Below are 25571 nucleotides of genomic sequence, written 5' to 3'. Positions count from 1 at the left end.
TGATGTGTTTTGTGTGACTAGAATGAACTGCTGGAAGGAAATAATGTGTCTGGTCGGTTGTGTATTAAGAGACCAACCCCCGGTATGGCCAGGACCATATATGGAGATCATGAGAGATTTCTTGATACTTATTATAGACCACATCCAGGTCTGTCTGTATGTGTGTATGTACATGTCTGTCTTTTCATTGTATATGTTCTATGTTTGTCTGTTTGTCTTGTATGTGTATTTTCTGTGTTGTCTGTATGTGTCTTGTGCTGTGTGCTGAGTGGTAGAGTACTGGCCTGGTAATAGTACAATTCCAGGTTTGATACACAGTTGTTGTTGTTTCCTTGAGCAAGAAACTTTACTCACATCATTTCAGTCTCCCCAGCTGTAAATAGGGACTCTGGTTAAGTGGGGAAGTAGATGCCAACTTCCTACATATCAGTAAAGCTTTCAGGTGGGACTACACTTTCGCCTGTAAAACCTCCTGTACCTGCCTTTGCCTCCACTAATCTGGGTAGTGCATTGTGTATATGGCTTTGTTTTGTTTGTCTTCATATGTGGCTGTATGTATGTGCTTGTTTGTTTGCATGTATCTATGTAGAAATGTGTAGTAAGTGATATGTGGCTTCCAAGAGTGTACTCAGATAAAGTAAATTATACACTTCTGGTACACTTGTAGGTGTATACTTTTCTGGTGATGGAGCAATGAGAGACAAGGATGGACATTACCAGATCACAGGTAGAGTGGATGATGTCATCAATACAAAAGGGCACAGATTGGGGACTGCTGAATTAGAGAGTGTCATGGTGTGTGTAACCTGTAATGTGTGCATGTGTGTTTGTTTAGTTTGTGTAACTATGTTGTTTGTGTGTGTTCAGGATGAAGACCCTCGAGTAGCAGAAACAGCAGTGGTAGGGTATGGACATGAAGACTATGGTGAAGGTACAGTAGCTATACTACTGATACAGTGTTCACTATTGTGATCTAGCCATCTATGCCTATGTGATCTTGAAGGATGAGGTGAGAGATAACGAAGAATTGATCATTAAGGACCTCAAAGCGGCCATTACTAAACACATCGGCTCCTTTGCTGTGCCTCATTGCTTCATGGTTTGTTGACTTTTTGGTGTGTGTTTACTGTGTTAAGGCCACTATTTAATGATTTTCTTAGCGCCCACATGTACATATTTTCACTGGCTCATGTATTTCCCCATTGTTAAAGATCTAATCAATATTGAGCATGTGCAGTTCAGTTTTCAAAATTGCTGCGCTACCCATCTGCACTGTAGCCAAGAGAATTATTTATGCAGTGAGCTCTCTAATATTAGCATTTGTAGAATAGTAAAAAGTTGAACCTCAAGTGGAACTGTCATGAAAGATCACTAGCTACATCCGAGGTGGACCAGAAATCTTGTGGTTATTACTATACCAAGTTATACTGCATGCCGGTTATAATTATGCAGACTTGAGAGAGTTGAGGTATGAAAATAAGCCCAGCTACTATATTGTGACAAGCACTAAGGACAATGGTGATGACCCACTGGCCTGCACTCTAGTATTTCTGATCAAAAAATAATCACCAAATAGTGGCCTAATAATTTTGCTTGTGGTGTGGAGTTACCAAATATCAATGATATGATATCAGTATTTGATATTGAATAGAGGTTGAGGACAGACTGAAAAGTTTGCTATACCACCATTATGGCACAAGTAAAAATTTTGACACAAAAATCATTTGCATATTTTAATGCATTGTGTTGAAAATTTTGATATAATTATAGCATTGACTGTTTGCAAAGTAGTTATTGTCTTTAAGTTATAACTATATAGGATCATTGTTCGTGTCAAATTATCATAGTGCAACTTTCCCCACATCTTTATTGGAGGGGTGGTTATCAACTGAGGTTCCCACAATGACTGTACTATCAAGGTTTCATCTTTTTTATGTTCTATTAGTTGAAGTCTCCCTTCACATCATAATCCTCATCCCTACAGATCACTCCAGGCCTACCCAAGACCAGGTCAGGGAAGATTATGAGAAGAATCCTTCGTAAAGTGGCTGAGAACAAACCAGAAGAGTTGGGAGATGTGAGCACCCTAGCTGATCCTCCCATAGTCAGTACAATTGTTGAGAAACATCAACAAAAATATGGAACAAAGTGAAACATTGATTTTGTTAATAACCAAGTTAGTTTCAAATATACAGTTTTTCATTGCGTCAAATATACTTTTTCATTGCTTCAATATACATGTCCACATGAATTGCATTCTGTTATTTACAAATAATTTACAATTACATACAAATGAATTAAGAATTATGGATTGTAATTACAAATATTGAAACATTGTAGTGGAGATGATGAATGATAAAAAGTCCTTCGCATAGCAAAGAAAGAAGAAATAATGGTGACTGCTATCTGTTGGCAGCAGCCGGAGGGTCCAGCATCACCCAGCTAGCAACATTAGGTTGTATCCAACTTGATGGTACCCATTGTGGTTCTTGTTCAATCTTCTGTACCACTTCAACTAACAGGTCAAAACAGACACTGAGGTCATCATTGACTACTGTACTGTCAAAATACGGAGCATAGTGAACTTCTATCTGTTGACTAGTCCAGAACAATTGTTCCAACTCATCACCCTGTGGAAACAATGATAATTATTAGATTAGTGACAGCTTCTTTCCCGATTTTGGCAAGAAAAAGCTTGGTCAGTTTGTTATCAGTTAATGGCAGTGGATACTGTACCGAAAGTCGGTTCAATAAGCTGTACCAGCTATTGAACCGACAATACAACTTGGGCAAAAAATAGGGTTACTAAAACAAAGGGTAAAAAAACACAAAACTCATCTAGGGCTTGAACCTGGAGTACCGGTTTGTCAGGCCAGTGTGCTAACCACAGTGATACTGCTGCTGCTAGCTACCCACCTCCCCTACTTTTTTATCTTATAAATGTGACTCAAGAAGTAAGCTGTATATAGTAAGAACAACCAAAGTTGAACCCAACCCTAATGCTAATACTACTTGTTGCGTGCCTAAATTCGAATACTCAGGGCATACAACTAGTTGCTTAATGTTCGTGTAGATGGATGACTGTCATGTGTTATCCACGAAAAAAAAACAAAAAAAAAAACCTTTGGTTCAGTAACCACTTCCTAAAAGTTTATATTGGCCAAAGAATTTGTCGATTTTATAGTATGATGAAACATCACTCATTTGCCAGATTTTCCTGCAATATGGTACCTTCATAATTGGGACACCTCACTAATATGGACACTGGTCTCTCATTGAGAGGAAAACCACTCACCATTGCTGAGTCTCCATCACTTCCTCTTCTTGACTTCTTTGTATTTTTCTCAGACAATAAAGATGGCTTCCTTGTGTGGTATAACTGTTCAATGCTCGGTGCCGCCACAAAGATGACATATGGCATCAGATTTCTGTTCCTTAGTAACTTCAGTGACTAAAGGAAATATCAACATAACTCATTTAGTAGACGTTTGTTGGACTCAAAAATAGCCCAAATAGACACTTGGTAAATGTACTTCTGGGCACTAGGTTTAACAACAAATACACACCTGGGCTTCTGTATAGATAAGCATGGTATGTGGCCCATGAGAAAATACTAGGCAATGTTCTATGGTGCATTGAAACCACTTTTGAAAACAATCTGAAGGACACAAATAAGGACAGAGTTTAATCCAAAAAGGCACATTGTTTTCAAGTATTTCTACTGTGAAGATGACAACTTGCATACAGTGGCTAATAGAGCTGAACATCAGTGAAGAAATGAAATATTGAGCATTGTCAAGTTAGCCAGTTTATTTAGAAAACTATCACGGTACAACCACAAATGTACTGTAAGTTCTTGGTCCCAAAAGTCCAAACACACTATACTGAATATATGCACACATGAACACACACAACTACACTACACTACACACCTGGGGATGCTGCAAATCCAGTACAGGTGATTTTCCTGCTAGTAACACATTGGACACACTGGCCATGTGCACACCATAATAGTTCCCTTTGACTTCCTTGTACTCTACAAACTTGTTAGCACTTATCTCCTTCTCAATTTGATCTCGACTGATAAAGTGATAATCTTGACCACTGACCTCACCAGGCTTCATTGGCCGGCTTGTGACTGTGTGGGCAAGGGATAATGTGACCCATATAATACATCACATGTTGCTCACATGGGACACAGTCGGCATACTCGCCAGGATGACGTGATATTAACATGTTCTTCAGTGTTGATATGCCCACCCCTGGGGCTCCTGTAGTGAATAGTAACAACTGGTAAATGTCCTGTTAAGTGTGCATCTGTAGTGTGCTCATGGGTGTGGGCATATATGTGACAGGACATACACTCATGAGTTATACAGTGAAATTTATAATCTAGATTGCCTCACCAAGTCAATATGGACAGACACACAAACAATCATTACCTATCAAAACTATCGGTCTCTTCAGTCGCTCCTCTGGTGGTAACCTCACAACTTCTTCATAAGTTAATACCTCATCACCAACACTTAACCCTGTAACAATGGCAATCATGACGTGACATCACTCCACCCATTTCTCTCTCTCTCTCTCTCCCCCCCCCCCCCCCACACACACACACACATACACATGTGCACACTATACACACCTTCAGAGCCAACAGTTTGACTGTAGAACACTTTCTTCTTCTTTTTCATTTTATACAACAATCCTACCAACAACAAGTAACAATGTTAAGTGCTACAGTGACATAAGGTGGTCACCTTTCCGACGTTGTCTCTGGTAGAAGTTACCCCCAGGGTGTGATATACGTAGTGCCTCACGTCTAGTAGTGGGTGGGGTTACATTATAACACATGACATCATGACACACACTCACCTCTCCTGCATGTGTTTAGCAGGTATTAGACCGGGTTGTGATTCTGCATCTGTCTGGTCTACACGACGAGCCTATATGTGTATCATGTGATAATGTTACTAAACATAACACCAGTGATGTCACATGATGTAACGTGACATCACAAGGCACCACACCCACCTGCCACCAATTAGGGTCATCATGATTTATGATCTCCAAGATGTCTCCTCTGCTGAAGGCCAGTCCGAGGTCCCTACAAGGAATGTAGCCATCTTCTAGAGGATTGTAGTCAAAGTACGCTCGTACATAGATCGGCTAAAGTAACAATTCCACACTAAAAAACAGAACAATATCACTACTACACTAACCTCCAATAGAGTAGTGTCTCCACCCTTACTAGCTGGGATGATGGTTAGTGCTAATTGGGTACCTCCAATTGCAGACTAAAGGGGAGGACAAGTGGAATCAGTAATGGCTACACACCAGGGGATGTGTGGACAACACAACACATGCTACCTCAGTGACACAACACTGAAAGGGCCACATTACAAAAAGAACAAATGACAAACATCTTCATAAACCAAGCAGGAAATAAGAGGCTTAGAACACAGTGAGACACACATACCATAACTCAGAAGCACAAGTAACACTAGTAAAGGCAGAGGGACACAAAACACCACCACAAAATTGACAAGAGATGGCACAAACACAATCTCAGTGACACAAACTAACATAGCAGAGGGCAAGAGAACACAGATAGTGACACATGTAACACACTCAACCTATTACACAGATGTGCATTCTATTAGAGCATTTCAACTCACCATCAAAGTCACCATTTGATCGATGGTCTTCCCCTCCAGAGGGATGCCATTAATCTCCAACAGTTCATCTCCTTCATGGAGCACACCTGAGTGGTGGGGTAGTCATGACTACTGGTAGCTTATGTGTATAAACTGAATTGTCTAGCACGCGCCCCTGTGAAATACTGCCCCAGGACATATATAGTAAACTGTGCATGGTTGATGTAACTTAATTCCTAAACAATCAGTTGTGTGTGTGTGCGTGTGGAGGGACTGAGTAGAACAATCATCTACTAAGATAGATTGTCAAAAGGACAGATCTTTTCTTGTAAAATTTTTTCTTGTCCACTACTGGTTGTCATTACATACACACAGACGGACTAACCACTCTGCTCAGCATCGCAGCCCTTCAACAAGTGACCAACAAAGATTGCATCTCCCTGCTTGTATATGGATGCTCCCTATAGCAATATATCATAGGTGAGGACATGCCCCAGTTACTCATTCTAATTAAATTATGGCTTACCAATGGTTTGTCAGTCTTCTTGATGTAGACAATGGTAGCTTGATCTCTGCGGTCCCATGCATCAAGGTTAATTGTTGATGATCGTAAGATTGGATCAACGGTAGTCACTAAGGCACCTTCATTGGATACATCTGTGTCTTGACTATATGCTGATGCAGTGTCTGTTGTATTGTGGTGGGCGTGTGGTGTGGACTCTGTCTCTGACACACACAGGTCTCTTGTTGCCACACGATCATGACAAAACAGTAGTGCCTGTTACAGATAGCTAAGGTGTAGGTAGCACACAGCTTAACACACCTGTACATCAGCATCTTGTAGTAATGCTCTCAGGTCCAACATGGTTCTGTCAGGGGTTCCAGTCTCCCTAACTCTCTTCCGCAACTACACATAAAATTACCATCTTATTAAACAATAAGCAGTTACCAAACCAATACTCGCCTACTGTACAACAGGAGCCTGGAAGAAAAAGTTCATGAAGCAGTATGAATTTGACAATTGGCTGTTTACATGATTTTGTGGCTTTTTGTTATCAACAAAAACATTCATTGAATTTTTCTTCTGTCAAAGTTTCCTGTTGCACATATATTTAATAAGTATCCACTCAATCATAAGCACCTATCTATTCACAAGTACTTATATATATATATATATATATACAGTGTTGGGAGTAACGCGTTACTTATGTAACGCGTTACTTATGTAACGCGTTACTTATGTAACGCGTTACGTAATATTATTACTTTTGTGGTAACAAGGTAATATAACGAAATACGCTATAAAAACAGGTAATATAACGCAAGCTACTTTACTTACAAATGTAACGCGTTACATAAGTAATATAGTTACTGTAACGAGTCTAATATTATGTAATATTATTACTACAAGTAACGAAGTTACTAATCTCGTTAGTTATCCTCTGAGTAACGCCTAGCCACAACGAAGTAACGAGGCCTACCGAATGAAGCTTATTCACCAGCTTCTTACTTATAACCAAAATTTGCATATTGTCCAACAACGCAATCATGTCACGTGATAAAGTGGTAGTTTCACACGTGACAACTTAAGGCTGTGGACACAAAGTAATATAATATGTAATATTATTACAGTTACTTTATTTTATGGGTAATATGTAACTGTAACTAAATAGTTCAGTTGCAAGTAATATGTAATATGTAACTAGTTACTTTTACAAAGTAACTTGCCCAACACTGTATATATATATATTAGTATATAATTACCACATACCAGTAATGCAGACAGTATGGCATGTTTGTCAACTGGTCGAGGAGCAGGAGGATCACCATCAACTAGCTGTCTCATTATCGCAGTCATCTATAGTATGCACGTGACTTTAATACTACCGATGCAAGGAAATTTTGACATAAGAAAAATTTGACATCCATCAAATACCGATAAGTGTCATGTTTATATCTACAATTTTCTATATTTTCGTCAACATTTGTCAAAACTGATGAAGTTGTGAATTTGTCAAATCATTATTATGTCAAAATTTCCTTGCGTATAGTATATAACTTTATTAGCAAACTTAATAATATTAGACTGTAGATATTTTATAGATGTACTTTATATGTACACACACCCTCATTTTGAGGCTCGTGCATAATACAATTAATAATAATATACTAAACACTGTTTTCATGAACACATACTATTGTTGGGTACTCACAAATACACTGAACACACACTGACCTCCATTACATTCTTGAAGTTATTAGACTGGATGATTGTCTCAAGAGCCTTGTAATCCTCAGCATCTTCCTCTTTGCCCACCTTAGCGCTCACCTCTCGAATTAGCTGTAGCATGCCGCTCCCTGTATAACAAAAGTACCATTGACCCTGTTCTATGAGAGAGGTGAGCGTGTGTGTATGAGTGTGTGTGTCTGTGCATGTGTGGTGTAGTGTGAGTGTGTAACATATGTGACATGATACCATACACATCACATATTACAAGTTACCACTTTAGCTAATACACAAGACAGTAATATAATACTCCATTAAACCAAAATTCTGGGCTATCAGCATGCTATTATTCTATGGCTCAGCTGCAAATAAAAGTATTGTAGTTCTACTAAATTAACACGATCCTGATGCCTGCTGTATAAGGCATCGGTGGTAACTTTGACACATTCACCATTATACGCCATACCAATCATTAGTCTAGCTATATATGGCCAATGACATGGCCAATGCCATATCACTATAGCCAACTACTATAACCCATTCTTTAACGACACTTTCAGTGAGTCACGATGTTGGCCTTTTCAAGAGCAAAAACAAAATTTTAACATTTCAGTTTAAACTGGGATACTTTCATAAAGCTCCCCCCCGCGGGATGGTCTGCTATTACACAAAATCTGTTGGGGTAACCATCACGAACATATAAAGCTAACACGCATACGACCTAACCAGGATAATTCAAGGTGCTCGGCTTACTGAAAGTTTTACTCGAGGCATGATAGGTGGAGCCCATCCCTGGAATAACCCTTCCTGCAACTTTTTATATCTTTTGCAGCAGAAAATATCCATGTTATACGTTAGCGCTATATATTTACCCAACATCGATGCTGTTTATCCACACACGACAAAGAACATACCACAAATTCACTTGTCAATGCAACGTCGTTATCGTGCAATTCAAACGCCTCTAAAAATATTTAGAATAACAATCGTTCCTTTTCCGGGTTTTATATTTTTCACCTTCCTTCGTAGCCGATACTTACGTGTTTGAGCTATTGAACGATTTGTCAAGTGTGGAAATATGTTAAAGAAAAATTCATAAACGTTTATGGGCGTACCGTAAATTTTACGGAAAATATACGGTACATTAGCGGTTGAAAATTAATACATGCATTTCAAAGAGGAAACGTTGAACAACAATTAGCTATATAACAACAGCCCACCTTCAACATTACCATCATTTTCATCATCCCTGACATGACCATTCATAGTAGGACTACTAGGCTAGTAGAGAGATGATACACACACAATACCACACTGTATAATGCTTACATCTCCTTCACTGGCATTCACGGCAAGACTGGAGGACATGGACACAGCAGCTTGTAATCCTACTGGACTAGTTGGCACATCAACTATTACATCTTCTGGACTAATTGGCTTGGTCTCTCCAAGGGTGACCGACTTCCATATCTCATCTATGGCTTCTTTGCTGTCTTTAAAACTGTTCAATAGAGTAAACTGTTTACTAGATGTCTCCATGCTCGTGAGGGTGATCTGTCTGCCATTCGCTGGCATTGAAGCGTATTTGTGCATCTCCTTCTTGACATGTTTCACTTCCATAATGTTCTTCTGGCTCTGATGTCGCTCCTTACTGTGTACTGGGGTGTCTTGAGTAGTGAAACATTTACTAGAGTCTGCCGGGAGCACCCGATGTAGTTTCGACTGTGGAGCACTGCGCGGACGCACCACTGACATAGTGGAAGTAACGTTAAGAGATGACTGTAATATCACAACACCTTGCATCGGACTTGTAACAGTGTCACCATTAGCCATTGAAGTTTTGTTAGTGGTCTGCTCCGTACTAATCGTAAGAGCCTGTTCTGTACTAATACTAGGGGCCTGTTCCGTAGGAGTGCTTGGGACTTGCTCTACAAGAGTACTAGGTATTTGGTCTACATTATTAACACTAGGGACGTGTTCATTACTAACACTAGGGGCCTCATCTTCAAGGGCCTCAGTACTAGCAGTGACCGAGTCTGGTTGCTGTGAGTCATTCTCTTCTGAAGATATCGACCGCTCATCAGCGTTACTACCCAGTTCTGCTCTAGTACTATTATCATCTGAGTAGCTGTCACTGACTAGCTCAAGGTGTCGCTGCAAGTGGATGACATCTGGAGGATAAATGACCTTTGTAGGGTGCTGGGGTGTGGGCACTGCCTTAGATTCCACTCGTACAAATCCATTGTTTAGTCTGTCATCATCTTTACTGGCTTGCTTGTGATCACGATCATCATCAGTGGTCCCTCCATCTCCATTAGTCATCACAACTATACTCGGACCAATATCAACTGATGGCTCTGGGTAGGAACAAGATGTCAGCTCCACAAGTAATGTTCTAGTACATACTGTGGAACCCGTGTAATATGGACCAGCCAATTATCTAATTTTCCAGGTCAGTTTATATACTAAAGAATACTTTGGGACCTTCACTAAGTGTCTGGATTATGCAGTTGTCCTTAACCACATTACAAGGTTCCAGTATACAGCAATATGGATTACCTTTATCAGTTATTCTCTTAATGCGTAGCAACACACGTCCACTCTGGGATGCCTAAAGCAGGAGCAACAACACTTAATTCAATAACACAAGAACTTTGCTACACCACACACGCGCACATTACACCACGCACCTTCTGGATCATTTTAATGACCGCAGCATGTTCTATGGCACTCAGGGGTATGTTGTCCATGGCAACCAACTCATCACCTGGTCTTAAATCCACCCGAGATGCAGCTGAACCTGAATGTAAGACACATGTATACCAACACTACAAGGTCAACATCTTCTTGCATTCTTTAACATAAGAGTGATTTACAGTAGCTATACCAAACCCAGGCAGGAGACATTTTACTCTCAATAAAATGCTGTTTTGGTTAATGTCTAGTTGTTTTTTTATGTTACCATGTTATAAAGCAAAATTGGACTATACAGTGATTTTGATAATTGAAATATTCCATCAAGGAATTTGACTTGTACAGTGGGAGATTCTGATCTTTAGCTTTAACTATATTGAAGCGTTGACCCAGTGGTGGGTGGTACAGGCCCCACAATCTTAGCCTCACCAAAAATTCACACAAAAATATAGTTGACAAAATAACTGACTAACTGGCCCATAAAAATGTCACTTGTCATAATAATGTTAAACTATGTCAGCACTTGAAGTTGTACAAAATGTAATGAGCTCAATCTTGAGAAGTTGCACAAAAAAGCTTGCATGGGCTCACCTGCTGCAATGGATTCCACACGAGCTGGGAAACCTTCATCAGCACCACCAATCACGCTAAACCCGAACCTCTTCTCTCCAGTATCAAGTCTCACTGACACATCAAGCTCCTTACTAAGCAATTTACCTAGCATGGAGATGTCTCCATTAGGCAGGCCGTAGTTATTATGGGTCACAGCATGTCCATTAGGCAACACACCAGCCATTTCCTCACTACAGTCTGCAGTGTCAACACAAAACACTTTCCCTTTAAGTGACGGATTAACAGGCAGAGCCTCCTCTGGAGATGACAACCCTTCAAACTTTGCTACTTTACGGTCAGTTGGTAGATCACTGGTTTCCTCAAGACCAAATGCAGTCAAGTCAAGAATGTTGACATCAGCAATAGTGTATTGTAGGTCAGCACTTGGCTGCCTGATATGTGCACTAGTATGATTGGCAGTGAGATGATTAGACTGGGCTACAGGTTGACTAATAGGTTCAGTACTGCTCTGTATTTCAGCTTGTTTATCATTCAATGGTTCAGCTTGCTTGCTGTCATGTGAATTAGCTTGGCTTGTGTCCTGTATGTCAGCTTGGCTAGAGTCCTGTACTTTATCGTCCTGTGTTCTAGTTTGGGGTGATTCAGCTTGCTTAACAGGTGTAGCGGGTAAATCAGGACTAACAGGATTATTCTCTTTCTCAGTAATTTCCTCTTCTTCTTGAAGGGACTCGGCTGGTAGTGGAGAACAAGGTGGGACAGCCTCAACGTCCACTGGTAAACTATAGGACTTCACTGCAGTATGTTGTCGTGTAGTAGTAGTAGTAGTTACGGTAGTGGGGGTGTTGTGTGTGTCAGTGTTAACAACAGAAGTGTGGTCAGGGGAAACAGGTGTAATATCGTCCACAGAAGTCTTACTAGAAGATGGAGAAGCAACACTCCCAGAGTTGCTACTACTGCTCTGAGTGCCGTATGGTGGCTTAGTAGGAGTAGAATTGAGTGAAGAATTTTTTGATGACGAATTACTGAGTCTGCCTGCAGCTGAATACGAACGCCTTCTCTACAGGGTCATACAAACACATAAAAAATAACATAGTAAACAAGTTTATCGCATGCAATAGCAATGAATGGAATGCAATAGTTCCAGTGACTGTTATATATATTTCAATCTACAGTGATTAACACGTGGTGATGGTATTTCATACACAATCAACAAGTGGGTTATGGACCATGAATTATGGCATGTTGATGGATCATCCAAAGGCTTTGAACTAACACATGCCACCAGCTTGACAACCTGTCCATAAAACTGTGGACTTATTACATCATAAATTTACAATAACTAACATAGAATGTACAACAAATTGTTTAGCATACTAGCTCCAAACAGTATACATACATTACAGAGGGGCATAGCACAGTCTTAATACACAGCACAGTCTTAATACACAGCATTATCTTGCATGGTCACTTAATGCTACTAACTACCAATTCAATAACTTTACAAAGAGTGAAAATTTATTCTAATTATCACTCTAACTATAATGCTCTGTAGCTATACTATTTTATGGTGGGCATTATATAGAATTGCAATAATTCTACAGTATCTAGTTACTTGCTGTTACCATGGATACACTTACCTGATTGCCAACAAGATTTTGAAATGCTGTGAGGTCGAGTTCAGGGCCTGAATATCCTGGTAGCTGATTGAGCTTCTTTCCCAACCAATAAATAGTAACAGCCACCTATTAGAGCAATTAATATACACCTGACAACTAGTCTCTTAACAACACTTAACAAGTTAGTACTAAAACTTTGACAGATCTAATAACAAGCTAACAACAGGAGCCCCAAATAATGCTCACTGAGAATATAAACTAAATTCATAGCTATGGTAATGAACTAAGAGCATTGATATGGTATCACTGAACAATGTGAGTGGTAGGTAACCATGAAGCCATTCTAGCAACAAGGCAACCCATACTCCTTACATTCCTCAACTTTCTCTCATTTTCATCTCGTCTTCCTCTGGAGCTGTTGCTAATAGAAAGAGAAACAACGCTATCACGTTGTGTTGACTGCTATCACAGTAATAAGATACGGCTGTGCGGTGACTACAGCCCCCTTGTTGTGGGTGTTTACCTGCGTAGCTCACTACGGAATGAAGATGGCCCCTGGGAGCTTTGCAGATCTTCTGGGTCAAACAATTGAGATCCCTTTAGTCCTAGCTTTCTACATGCGTCCAGGAAGAACGAGAGATTTTCCTATAGAACACATTACATGTAGTCGCTACATAAAATATATTTAGATTCCTTTCTTACTCTTCCACCAAATGGGGTTTTGTTACGGTTAATTTTCTTGATCAATCCTGGTTGCACTTTTTGAATCAATCTGTTGTTATGGTAACATGATAACCCATAACATCACCTACTCACTCGCAAAGTAACGTTCCATCTTTGACTAGCTCCCGAAATGATACATCTTGTTGAGATGTATCTGTGCATTCCTGCATGTAATATACATGTTATGGCTACACGCACACACAAGTAATGCTAACCTCAATCCACTTTCTTGCCTGCTCAATGGCCAGTTCAGTGTCCTGGGATTTTGACATATCCTCAGATTGTTGGACACTCTTGCCACGTCTCACCCCCACCACATAGCCATACTTGTAAGTGCCCGCCATACTGGGTAATAAGATATTAAGGATAATTAATGGCCATAGCTATAAGGTAGGCCACAAGTGGTACTGGTATTACATGGTGCGCCAGTGGCTTGTTATGGTGTTGTGTCGCGGACGGAACATTTAACAGCTACAACAAACGAACACGAGTCCTTGTGTGTCCGCGTTGCGTCTGTTATAGAGTTAAGAGTCCTTTCTAGTCAATAAACAAAACACTTCTAAGGTATCTCAGCATAGACACTGTTAGCGGGCTACTCCACTTCAACACACAATACACAAACTCACGATCAAGTTCTTCTGAAGTCCCCGGTAGACTGATAGAAGCCGCTTTAACGCTTAGCCAACAAATCTCAACAAAAAATATTCTAATTCCGTTTACTATCAAGTGGCAACCATCACGATGTCCGGATACCCAATATAATGTCGAGGCGCATTTTGGAGTTGCTTCTTCTTTTACATTTGCTAGGATGTTGTGGTGAGTAGTTGGCACACGTCCCACACAAAAGAAATCGTTGTAATAGCTAACTCTTTCGCTAGTGACACGTGCTAACATTAACAATGGCGTGGACCAGTCAAGGAAAGACTCGAGCAAAAATTCTGAGCCTGAGGCCGCACAACACGACACAGAAAACGAAGACAGTTATGAAGAGCCAATAGAAGAAGATATCTTTGAGGATGAAGAAGTGTTGATCAAGGAAAGTGAAGAATACGAACACTTATACAAGCAGCAGAAGACTACTCACAAGACAGGGGAGGATAGCAAAGAAGTGGAACAGAAGGAAAGTGACTCAGATGAAGAAGGAGAAGATGCCATTGATGAAGGCACAATTGAAGTATTGTTTGATAGTGGAGAAGTCAAGATAACTAAAAAGCTAGCAAACGGCGATGTGCTACAACTGCCTAGCCTGAAAATGACACTAGGAACCCCAGAGACTGACATTGAAGATGAAATGGTGGACACACCAATAGAAGAAGATGTAGTGATAGAGGAAGAAGAAGGAGATGGTATGATACTAACATATCCATACTTACTATAGCAACTGGTTGCTGTAGAATTGTATGTGGAAGCTATGAAGATTTTGTCCTTAAAAATTGGCTCTACTGAAGTAGACAGGTACAAAGTGATATGTCCCATATCACATTACACAACTACTTACACAACACAGACCGTATCAGTTGTTAACAGAGGCAGCCGCAATGGGCAACTGCAAGGCACAGGAGCAGTTGGGATATTTCAACCTGGTGGGTACAATTGATGCCATTCTGTTACTTAATTATATTCTAACAGTTTGGCATGCACGTACAACAAAACATCTCCAAGTCAGTGGAGATATTCAGCGAGCTAGCTGCTACTGGCTTTCCTGGTGGTCAAATGGTAAGTGACTTGGTATGCTAGGAACACAAAATACTGTATCACCAATTTTAACCTCCCAACATTGGTTAATGTTAACGATTGGGTACTCACAAATACTATCACCATACCCATGTGACATGTTTTACACTGGACCATATGCAGATTACAACATTTTTGAGTAACAGTAATGATATTCGCACTTTATTTCAAGTACCAATGTAAGTAACTCCTGGCTGCATTCAATTTCACGAATCAAGCTCAGCAGTCTCATGATGTCATCTCTTGGTGACAAATGCATCATTTTTAATGAGTACTCATGTACCAAATGTACTATCCAAATACTAAAATCCTTAATGAGGTATCTACAGTATTTGTTTCAACCCTACTCATGTTCTCTAGGGGTTAGGATTACTCTATTCTACTGGATTGGGAGTCAATGCCAGTCAAACTAAGGTGCATTTTTGTGTTAACGAAAAGCTTAGTAATGTTGCTTGTCATCTTCAGGCTATCATCTATTACACTTTTGCAGCATTACAAGGACATTCACTGGCCCAGATGGTTATGGTATGTCCCTCGTTGTAGTAATATAAACTGAGGGATCAGTTGGGGTTATAATTTAATAATATAAGTTATGATAATATTAAAATAGTCGCATGAAGTGATTCATTGGATGGTCCACACGTGTATGTGTTATAATTACTATGTACACATGTATACAGTATGTGTGAGTGTGTGCATGCGTGCGTGTGTAGTGTGAGTTGTATAAGGCACATGATATAGTGTAAATGTGTGCTACGATGACGTTCTTCTACAGGGATACCGGTCTCACATGGGAGTTGGTGTGCCACTCAATTGTGACTCAGCTTTGGCATATTATTCTAAAGTAGCCAAGGAAGGTAGGATTGTATTATACTAGTTAAGCATTTAATATATATCAGCATTATATTTGACATCTCAAAGTGAAAGCTCTACATACATGCCACCATATCATTTTATATTTTAGGTCAGTACAGTGAATGCTATATTAGCAAGAGTGGCTAAGTGACAAAGGGGTTTTCTTAACTTTATAACTCTAAGGTTATGTGCTGTACCAATGGAAGATTCAGAGTGGTTATGTAATTACCATAAGGCAAACAAGATGTCCAATTTCAAGGAGAACTCAATGAAATGTATGCACTCCTATTGAATATATCCTTGGGCAACTGTTCTTATTAACAACGCTCATACACTACACACATGCATACAAATAAACACTATTAAGTTAGTCCACAACTCGTGTTATAAATATTGTATTTCCAATTCATTCTGTGTTCAGTGAGACTATGCCTATACTGTCACCTCCTTAGGCATCCTGTACATAAGATGGTCCCATAGTGTCCATTACATGGGTATTGTATTTCTTGTTGTAGTTGCTGATGGTATCACTATCACTGGAGGAGCGGCGATATCTCGTGTGAGACTGTTTGATGAAGAGGAACAGGTAAGTGACGCCAGTAATTCTCAGCAATGATTGGCTATATCATACACACTGACACTGTCCAATAGGTGAACGACATGGGAAACATGGATGAAGACTTGATCCAGTATTATCAGTTTTTAGCTGAGAAAGGTGACCTGCAGGCTCAGGTTTAGTGGCTGAAATGTGACTTTATTGGTTGTTAAGAGGTTTGTGCACAGATGTTGTTAGGGCAGCTGTACATGCAAGGCCTACGTGGTGTGGGCAGAGACTTCAAGGTACAGACAGGTCTATTGTATACTGTTGTTAGTGTTGTCAATGTAGAAAGCATTGTACTATTTCAGTCTTGCTGATGAAGAGAAGAGTGCTGCTGCTCAAGGGTTTATGGGGAAGGTGTGTTTTTCATGATACTATAGTTAGTGTATGTATTGTAATGAAGTAAGTGGAGATCAACACTGATCTCGCTTATGCTATAAAGGAAAATAGTAATTTGTTAATGTCATAGCTGATTACATATTTGATCTGATTATATTTTCTTTCTTCATTTTATACCAGTAGAGATTGGTTGCATGTCACAATCATTGAGACCATGGGGCAAGTATGTTGATTGTTAAGATCCTTATTGGTGAGTAGGCATACGGCTATTATGCTCCAAAAATTGAACATTATGCTTTTGAGCAGTATTCAAAAAATTACCTATTATGCTTTTGAGAATTGCCCATTATTCCCAAAATTATGCCACCATAATTGGCTAATAATGCCAGTTTATTGATGTATCAGACCATTTTCATTGATGTTTAAGCTTCAAATTGTCTTGAATTCTTTAGCTGGTTGCTGTATTAGAGTATTTCTTTCAATGTGACTGCTTTATTAGAGTAAATAATATTCAGTGACTGTTCTATTAGAGTTTCTGACTGCTCTATTAGAGTATCTCGATTTTTTTAACGGTATGGTGCAATCTGCAGACTTTCCTATTGTTAAAGCTTTATAATCACCTCAAAATGCTAGCATAATTCCTGATTCCCACACATACCAATTATGTCCGAAATTTGCTAGCATAATCCTGCATCCCTATTGGTGAGATGTCCTGATTTGGGGGATTCAATACTGCACCATTTTTTTCCTAGACACTTTCAAAACCAGAACACCTCAATAGTAAGGAAAATCTTGACAATCAGGATATTTGTCCTCTAAATATTGCAAGCAACTCTTTTTATCTGTGCTTCTTAGTTTGCAATTCCTGTTTGACCAGTATCATTGATGCAGTATGATCTAAATGTACAAACTGTCATGTACTATACAAATAGACAAATTAATTGTTACCCCAAATTTTTATGTTACTTGTTGAAGGTGTCAATATCTCCAAATTTTAAAAGGATAGCATATATGGGTCCTGGAATAATATTGAGTGTTTGACTGCTCTATTAGAGTATCTTATATTTATTAAACCAGACGCACGCCCACAGCCGGCCAAAGGCCGGCTGTGGGCGTGCGCCTGGTTTACTGAAATTGTTTTCGTAAAAGTGTGTGTGTGTACCTATCTACCTATCTACCTATGTTTGTCCGTACGCACCCACGTGAGCAAAATCATTTAATAACGATAAAAGCAGCTTTTACGTAAGAAGTAAAAGTGAAATGAAGTCTGTATTAAACTTCTGCACAGGTGAACTTTGCTCTGAGGTGGTTTCTTTTCGGCGGACTGAAATACGGGTGTGGTGACTTTCCTCAGACTACCTTCCCCTTGAGGTTTTCAGGCATTTAGCAACTGAAAAACAACGGTGCAGGCGGCCTCGTACACTGCCAAGAATAGCCTATCGCTTCGAGTTGAAAGGGGGCGTATCCCTTACGTACGCAAACGAAAATGAAGAGCAGCTTTGAGGCTTTGTCGAGAGAATTTGTGGGAAAAACACGTTAGTCACACTATAAAACAGTTTAGAAGATAGTTTTGTGCGTAATATGTTGGTTAAAGCGGTTTATTTAACAAACGCTTCCTTAGCAGTGCATAGCAACGTAATTGAACGAATTACGAATATTTCATGAATTACGAAATACGAGAAATAGCTAATTATATTATTGCACAACCCAAACTACCCTATCGTAAAGTAGTAATACATAGTTGGTTAATTCATAGTAGTATATACTGTCTATAGTTATTCCAGATGAGTTAGCTAGCTGCATGGCGCCTGGTTTTTAGAAGTAGCACAACATCAACTTGTTTTTGTTGATTATACAACCTAATAGATGTAATTATTGTTATGCTAGACTGATATATACATTCTAGGGCAGAAATGCAACTGTTGGATTTGTTAACATACAAGTTATTTTTTTTTTCTTTTGATTAACAATTTAGTATATCTGGATATTAAATCTGGATATGATCACAGCATTACTGTAATATCGATATTGTGAAATTATCGTTTCGTAAAAAAATATGTATATATATATGTATATGTAATACAAGTATCATTTCATTAGTATATTGATAATGCCTAGTTACTGTATGTACTAAACTTGAGTTGCTGTGGTCATATCCAGATTTCATCCATTTCAATAGTTCTAGCTTACCAATAGGAATACATGTATCATTATAGATTTATGCTGAAGGCAGTGAAGATGTCCCTGCTAGTAGTGCTACAGCCTTAGAGTACTTCAAGGGGGCAGCAAAGAAGGTAAACGCCATTAGTGTATAGTGGTATGGTTGATGAGTGTTGTAGGGTAACCCCATTGGACTCAGTGGTCTTGGTATGATGTATCTACATGGACTGGGTACTAAAAGGGTATGTCAGTGACTAGTAGTGTGTCACTTGTCAATGCATAGCTTGGGTACACACAGGACTACACAAAGGCATTCAAATACTCAGCCCAGTCAGCTGAGATGGGTTGGCTGGATGGACAGCTACAGTTAGGGATAATGTACTACAGTGAGTGACTGTCTGTCAGCCATCTTGGAGAACAATTTGTTCACTTGATGTTACAGATGGATATGGCATGCAGAGGAATTATCGCCAAGCACTGAGATATTTCTCCCTGGCCTCTCAATCTGGTATGCATGTCTATGTGTAACAAGTTTCTGTACACATACATACATGGGTTGTGTATTACAGGTAGCACTCTGGCTATTTACTACTTGGGGAAAATGCATGCATTTGGAATTGGTGTACCCAAGTCTTGTCATACTGCTGTTGAGGTATGAACTGGTCACATCTGCACACGTGATGTTGTCCCATAGTTCATGAAGACAGTGGCAGAGAAGGGCAAGATTAATAATTTGTTTGTCCATGCCTATGACTCCTACAAACTTGGTAGTGTGGACACTAGTCTTGTCCAGTACCTACTACTGGCTGAGCTTGGCTATGAAGTGGCTCAGAGTAATGCTGCATATATTGCAGAGAACAGTAAGTGACCCACACACACATACATACACACACACACACACACACACACACACACACACACACACACGCACACACACACACACACACACAAAGCCTTTCTTTCAGCTGCCATGCTAGCACAGTCACGCCTACCCAGTGAACCAGCACTGGGACATCTATGCACTACTCAAGTGCTACACAGGGCATTCCTCCTGGTGCAGGACTAATGACCTGCAGGAGGCTGTACCATGTCCCACAGGTAAATGTGTGGGCACCCGAAGTCCCACCTGGACCTTCATCACTGTGTGAGATATGGACAGTTGACATTTACTTCCAGGTATCCATTGATGTTACTTCACCAGGCTGCTTCCCCAGTTGGCACCAGATTCCAAATTAAACAGCTGAGTGGACTGGAGCAATGTGAGTAAAGTTTCTTGCTCAAGGAGACGACAGCAACACCAATTTGGCGTAACTGAGCATCAAACCAGGAACCTTTCGATTACCAGACTGATGTTCTAGCCACTTGGCTATGCTGCCTCACACACATACACACACGCGCACACACACACACACACACACACACACACACACACACACAAAGGGAAAACCCTTGCAAAGCCTTTGGCTACTGTTCTGGCATGGTCACACCTACCCAGTAAACCATACCTTTGCACTACTCAGATGTTAAGAGTCAGTGCAGGAGGTGAATCTGCAGAAACACACACACACATACAAACACACCTACATAGCAAGGTATATCATATGTAGTCACTTCTATTACAGTGTACAGTAGTCAACTGGTGGATAATGAGTTGTTGTTAAAGAGGACATTGATGTTGTGGTCTAGAGCAGCTAGCCAGGGTGGGTGTGTCTGATCAGTGTTAACAATCATGTGATCTGATCACATTAGGGTATGGCACAGCTCGGCTCAAGATGGGTGACTACTATTATTATGGTAAAGGGACAGACATCAACTATCACACTGCAGCATCACACTATCGGATTGCTTCTGAACAACAAAGTGTGGCCCGAGCCATGTTCAACCTAGGGTACATGTATGAACAAGGCATTGGACTAGACAAGGTGTGCAGAGTAGGGGTAGGGTGATGTTTACGCTGTAGTTATAGGACTTCCACCTGGCCAAGCGATATTATGACCTTGCCGTGGAGACTGATCAGGTTGCACAGGTACCTGTTAACCTGGCTCTGATGAAGTTACACTTCAACTACTACTATGAACTGTTATCTATAGTGAGTAATGTGTAATGTTGTGCAAGCTCCCTGATTTTATTATGCCCTGTGGTGGTGCCCAGTATTATTTACTTCACTGTATCATACAGTATGGTAGTATTGTACATAGAGGTTTGGGTTGTATTACCCAAAAATATCACCCAAAAACCAGCTTTACTTCCTTCATTACAGCTTAGCAGTATTGGTTAGGTATAACCAAACCCATTAATGTCTTCAGATGTTTCTATGAAATTTTTATTTATTGTTTTATCATACAGTATGATAGTACTGTATTGTAGGGACCACAAAGGTTTGGGTGTGGCCCATGAAAAACATCACAAAACATGACAAAACCAACCTCACTATTCCCTGACAACAATCAGGCAGTATTGGTTACGTAAAACTAAGCCCAAATAAGCCTTCAGATTGACCCGAAATGCTTTCAAAAAATTGCTACGGAATTAAAAGAAAAAATTAAGCAGAATTTTCTAAGTAACTGACTGACTAACTGATGCCTTCGGACAAGCGTAACTTGATAACAGCTAAGGCTATGGCCTTGATCTTTTCACTGTTTGACGTCGCTTCAGCCAGATATGTGCCTTTTGGCATACCACAGTATCAAGAGTTCATAATATATATATTATGAACTCTTGGCAGTATGTACGCTGCATCTTCATGGGCTTACCAGTGTCCTCCTTTGTGTCCCATTCATCTTGGATGACAGCAAAAGGTGTTGATTTGGCAGTAGCGCATGATGACTTCCCTTCATAATGGAAATCATCCGTATTTTTCATAGTGGCTACTTTGATTGCAGAGGTGCTTTTCAAACAGTTCTTGATTTGTAATGCTGTGTAACGGGTTAAATATAGCCAGCAACGAAGCATAAACTTCACTTTTCATACAAAAATTGGTAGCTGGGGCGTGCGACGTCATTTTTTTCTTTTGACTCTGATGTGGTATGCGTGGATTCTAGGGCTTTCAGTTTCGATTAATTTATTAATCGATTATTCATCGATTACTAAATCGATTTATCAATTGTGAACACCATGTATATAGCATCAGCTACACTTAATCAATACTGTACACAGTATAGTAGTGGTAGTCTACACACCACATAGAATAACATCACAGTGGTAAAAGGAGAATTGAAGGAATGGCAGCAGTTGATAGGTAGCTACAGTTGGTAGTTTAGCTGGAAACACTTAATAATCGTTGTCAGCACTTACAGGCTGCAATATGGCACGTTTGTGAGCTCAGAATCTGTCATGGATGTGGTGAGCCAACTAGAGGTGTACTGTAGCATTGAGAAAAGAGAAGTGATGTAACTTTTGCAATACCTGGTTACCAATGGTGGTGTGGCCTCTATTACACAACGCAAACAATTAAGCACCACATGTTCCCTTGCCCCTTGTTTTGATTAGTTATCAAGATCGCTGATTATCAGTTTATTTTCCTTTGATGCAGTTCTTTATTCTTAAAGTATAACAACTACTGTGTTTACAGAAAATCTGGCTAAGAATATTTTAACACTAGTAGCAGTACTTGCACGCATGGTTGTATGGCTTAAGGTAGGCTTTGTATTATTTAGTGAGCAAAGAGGCTTTTTACTTAGAATTTTTGATGATGTTGTATACTACGCGATTAATCGATTACAAAATTTAAAAAAAAATCGATTATAATTTTTCATCAAATAATCGATATTATCGAGATTAATTGTGAGAGCCCTAGTGGGTTCACCAGTCATAATTACAAAAAGGTTAATGAACAAGTACACTAATTTTTTTTGGAATTTTTAACTAGAGTAGCAATGGCGGATCCAGGATGGGGCATTTGGGGCAAATCCCCCTCCCCCCCTCCTCACCTTTTGGAGGAATCATGCTTCTGATTAAAATACTAAACTTTATGTCAGGGCTAGATCCATGCATTAGCTCATGAAAACGATACGCACATTTTAGTAGCAGTTATTACAAATTCACTTGAAATCAAAGCAAACTAACTGTGAAATTACCCCCTAGTACCTTTGTGTGTACTAAGCACCTCTAAAATAATTATCGTATTGCTGTTGTTTAAGAAATTCATAACCTTTTAGACAGCATTTAAGACTCCACGACCACCTGCAAAAGCCAAAATGTCAAAAATCAACAGTGAGACACTGCTAAGTGGTGATTATTTGCTGCTTTAAAAATGCAACAACTAACAAAAGAATCTGGCTTTCCCCAACCACCTACAACTTAGCCTGTTTGTGCCCCTCCCCTTGCCAGCTCCTGGATCCGCCCCTGAGTAGAAACCATGGCACATCGATAAAGAATACTGAAACAAGCTGGAGTAGTGCACGATATTAAAATTGATGATTTGACGAAGGCCCAAGGGGCCTGAAGTTAAATCGTGATTATATGAGTGAGATGAGCAAATATAACACTGGTATTTCCTTTAAATTAGCATAAATACAGCAAGTTTGTAGCTCTACAATAAGTTCTAAAAGTAGAATCTTGTGCATGTTTCTCCCTCTGGCTTCTTCTGCCCTATAAATAGCAGGCTTGGGGTCAAATACTTTGAAAAGTATTTAAATACAAATACTCTGAAAGTATAAAATACAAATACTTATACCCAGGATGTATTTCAAATACAAATACAAAAGCATTTAAATTACTGTTGTACTTTGATCTGAACTACACGTTACACAACCACCCAATAGTACACACACCTGTTTTAATATTGTTTTAATACAAGTGTATGGTAAAAGCAACTGACCACTCATAATAGCTTAGTAACTAGCTAGCTACTAAAGTTATTGAATACATATCTTATAAACATATATTCCTCAAATTGTTTGTCAGTTAAATGGCATTGATCAGGGCAAAAGACTTTACTTACTATGCTAAACAGTCTTTCTACGGTGCTGAGGATGCAGGTATGCGGAGAAATCTAGCTACAAGCTATTTTGGCTAAAGGTGGAAATTTTGTTTGATTTACTTTCCAAAACACAAGTGGATCTTCTTCTTGCGGTATACAGGGTGAAAGTAAGTACTCCTTGACAATTGTGTTTAAATCCTTGGAAGTATCAGAAGTTGCACAGTCAGACTCATTTATTAAATCACTGACAAAAGGTTTTTATTTCTTGGCTGCCTCTATTTGTTCAGAAATTTCAGAAGCAAAGTATTTGAAGTATTTGCAGAAAGTGTTTTAAGGTTACGGGTTACCCAGTAAATAATTTTGTAGGCGCTTTGCTTATAGTTCTGTTTTAACTGTTTTGCACGGAAGAACACACTAAAATAAAATGGTATATCAATGTACAAGTAATACCATAAGCGGCAATACACTCAACAAGGGAAGTGCTTGTACAGAAATGCAGGTACTAAGCAGCGAAACTGCTGAGTTACTATTCATCAAAAACCAGGTTTTATGGAAAGCCACACCGTGATATTTAGCACTAATAAGCTATAACTTTGTGATTTCTAGGTCCTCACGAACGAATTGAGCTGTTGTCCAATTGTAACAACACAGTAGTGAACTCGTGGTATTTCCGTAGCAGTACTAATTGCCATTATCCTTGACAGATACGATAAATAACCAGCTTCTCGTCAGTTTTCACACAAAGTCTCCACGACAGGTCATAGATAATATGACCACCCATTGACACTGCCACAAAGAATTAGTATTAATTGGCTGACAGCTGCTATTTTTGATGAATAATAACCACATCAAGCAGTAGCGCTAAATGCTGGTTTGCGGGAGACTTAATTTTACCTTTCTCAGTAAATTATTAACACTCACTTTGTATGATTCCTCTGCTATTATTGCGTGGCTATACAGCACTTTGAAATTAACAACCTTCTCACTAACACCTGCTCAAGTTTCGTGCCAATATTGCATCATCCATCACTATCATGCATTAAAAAATAATAACCTATTATTAAGCGCCTAACCTGTAACCTTAAACATGTTGTTTCAAAACTTCAAAATACAAATACTCAAAATAGTATTTAAATACAGCTAAATACAAATACTCATGTATTTGACCCCAACTGAGCCTGATAAATAGTCAGTTGTGTATTTGTTCCACCCATTTAGAACCTACGAGATTTTGAGCTGTCATCAGTGACATTGTACCTACAGCTATGGTTTGGCCACAACTGGGATATCTACCTCATCACATTCCTCGTGTTACTGTCAACGTTGATATACCTCACCAGACAACATCGTAGGTTAGATCAGAGACGTGTTGCTGCTGCCCAGAGACAAGACCAGAGATAGTAGTAATTTGTAGGAATGTAGTTGCTGAATTATTGTTTCATAAAAATGAAATTGTGAAATATTTACACATTAA

The 25571-nt window shown here is 39.4% G+C and overlaps 3 protein-coding genes across 3 annotated transcripts in view; 2 read left to right on the top strand and 1 right to left on the bottom strand.

Annotated features, from left to right (window-relative positions):
- The window catches only part of LOC136269015 (acetyl-coenzyme A synthetase 2-like, mitochondrial), a 5882-nt gene extending 3585 nt beyond the window's left edge, over positions 1-2297 (top strand). Inside the window, exons 10-14 of the mRNA XM_066064483.1 lie at positions 22-148; positions 668-795; positions 868-931; positions 978-1099; positions 1985-2297. Coding sequence (XP_065920555.1) covers positions 22-148; positions 668-795; positions 868-931; positions 978-1099; positions 1985-2152 — 609 coding nt within the window. The 3' untranslated portion in view covers positions 2153-2297. The remainder of the gene's footprint in view (positions 1-21; positions 149-667; positions 796-867; positions 932-977; positions 1100-1984) is intronic.
- LOC136269013 (uncharacterized) lies at positions 2208-14266 on the bottom strand. Its single transcript, XM_066064481.1, has 28 exons — positions 14117-14266; positions 13706-13835; positions 13584-13654; positions 13470-13539; positions 13291-13412; positions 13140-13188; positions 12789-12893; positions 11170-12208; positions 10575-10684; positions 10444-10495; positions 9214-10241; positions 9105-9165; positions 7894-8015; positions 7429-7515; positions 6481-6564; positions 6184-6435; positions 6043-6118; positions 5679-5764; positions 5223-5297; positions 5035-5169; positions 4876-4946; positions 4761-4822; positions 4646-4708; positions 4443-4532; positions 4191-4271; positions 3933-4138; positions 3296-3451; positions 2208-2630 (listed from the first exon to the last, which is right to left on the bottom strand). Exons 2-28 carry the CDS (start codon positions 13832-13834, stop codon positions 2403-2405), a joined length of 4710 nt encoding a protein of 1569 aa, XP_065920553.1. The 5' UTR covers position 13835; positions 14117-14266; the 3' UTR covers positions 2208-2402.
- Positions 14158-25571, top strand: LOC136269014 (protein sel-1 homolog 1-like). The gene is made up of 22 exons (XM_066064482.1): positions 14158-14306; positions 14369-14836; positions 14885-14945; positions 14998-15073; positions 15120-15206; positions 15585-15638; positions 15690-15749; positions 16000-16081; positions 16595-16665; positions 16731-16811; positions 16863-16919; positions 16966-17034; positions 19233-19310; positions 19356-19418; positions 19475-19562; positions 19619-19684; positions 19746-19828; positions 19871-20036; positions 20799-20876; positions 20926-21098; positions 21143-21265; positions 25316-25571. The coding sequence occupies exons 1-22, from the start codon at positions 14252-14254 to the stop codon at positions 25496-25498; spliced, it is 2322 nt and encodes a 773-aa protein (XP_065920554.1). The 5' UTR covers positions 14158-14251; the 3' UTR covers positions 25499-25571.

Source organism: Dysidea avara, chromosome 10, assembly GCF_963678975.1.
Source record: "Dysidea avara chromosome 10, odDysAvar1.4, whole genome shotgun sequence".
NCBI classification, from domain to species: domain Eukaryota; kingdom Metazoa; phylum Porifera; class Demospongiae; order Dictyoceratida; family Dysideidae; genus Dysidea; species Dysidea avara.
The sequence above is the reverse complement of the archived record's forward strand: the minus strand, read 5'-3'. Positions and strand labels throughout refer to the sequence as shown.

Excerpts from the sequence above, each read along its gene's own strand:
- LOC136269013 (XM_066064481.1), bottom strand. The coding sequence starts at position 13,834 with ATGGCGGGCACTTACAAGTATGGCTATGTGGTGGGGGTGAGACGTGGC. Across the intron at positions 10,685-11,169 it reads TGTGGAATCCATTGCAGCAG|GTTCAGCTGCATCTCGGGTG; the intron begins GTGAGCCCATGC and ends TCTTACATTCAG. Across the intron at positions 4,823-4,875 it reads GCTAAACACATGCAGGAGAG|ACGTGAGGCACTACGTATAT; the intron begins GTGAGTGTGTGT and ends ACCCACTACTAG.
- LOC136269014 (XM_066064482.1), top strand. The coding sequence starts at position 14,252 with ATGTCGAGGCGCATTTTGGAGTTGCTTCTTCTTTTACATTTGCTAGGA. Across the intron at positions 15,074-15,119 it reads AGTTGGGATATTTCAACCTG|TTTGGCATGCACGTACAACA; the intron begins GTGGGTACAATT and ends ATATTCTAACAG. Across the intron at positions 20,877-20,925 it reads GTCTAGAGCAGCTAGCCAGG|GGTATGGCACAGCTCGGCTC; the intron begins GTGGGTGTGTCT and ends TGATCACATTAG.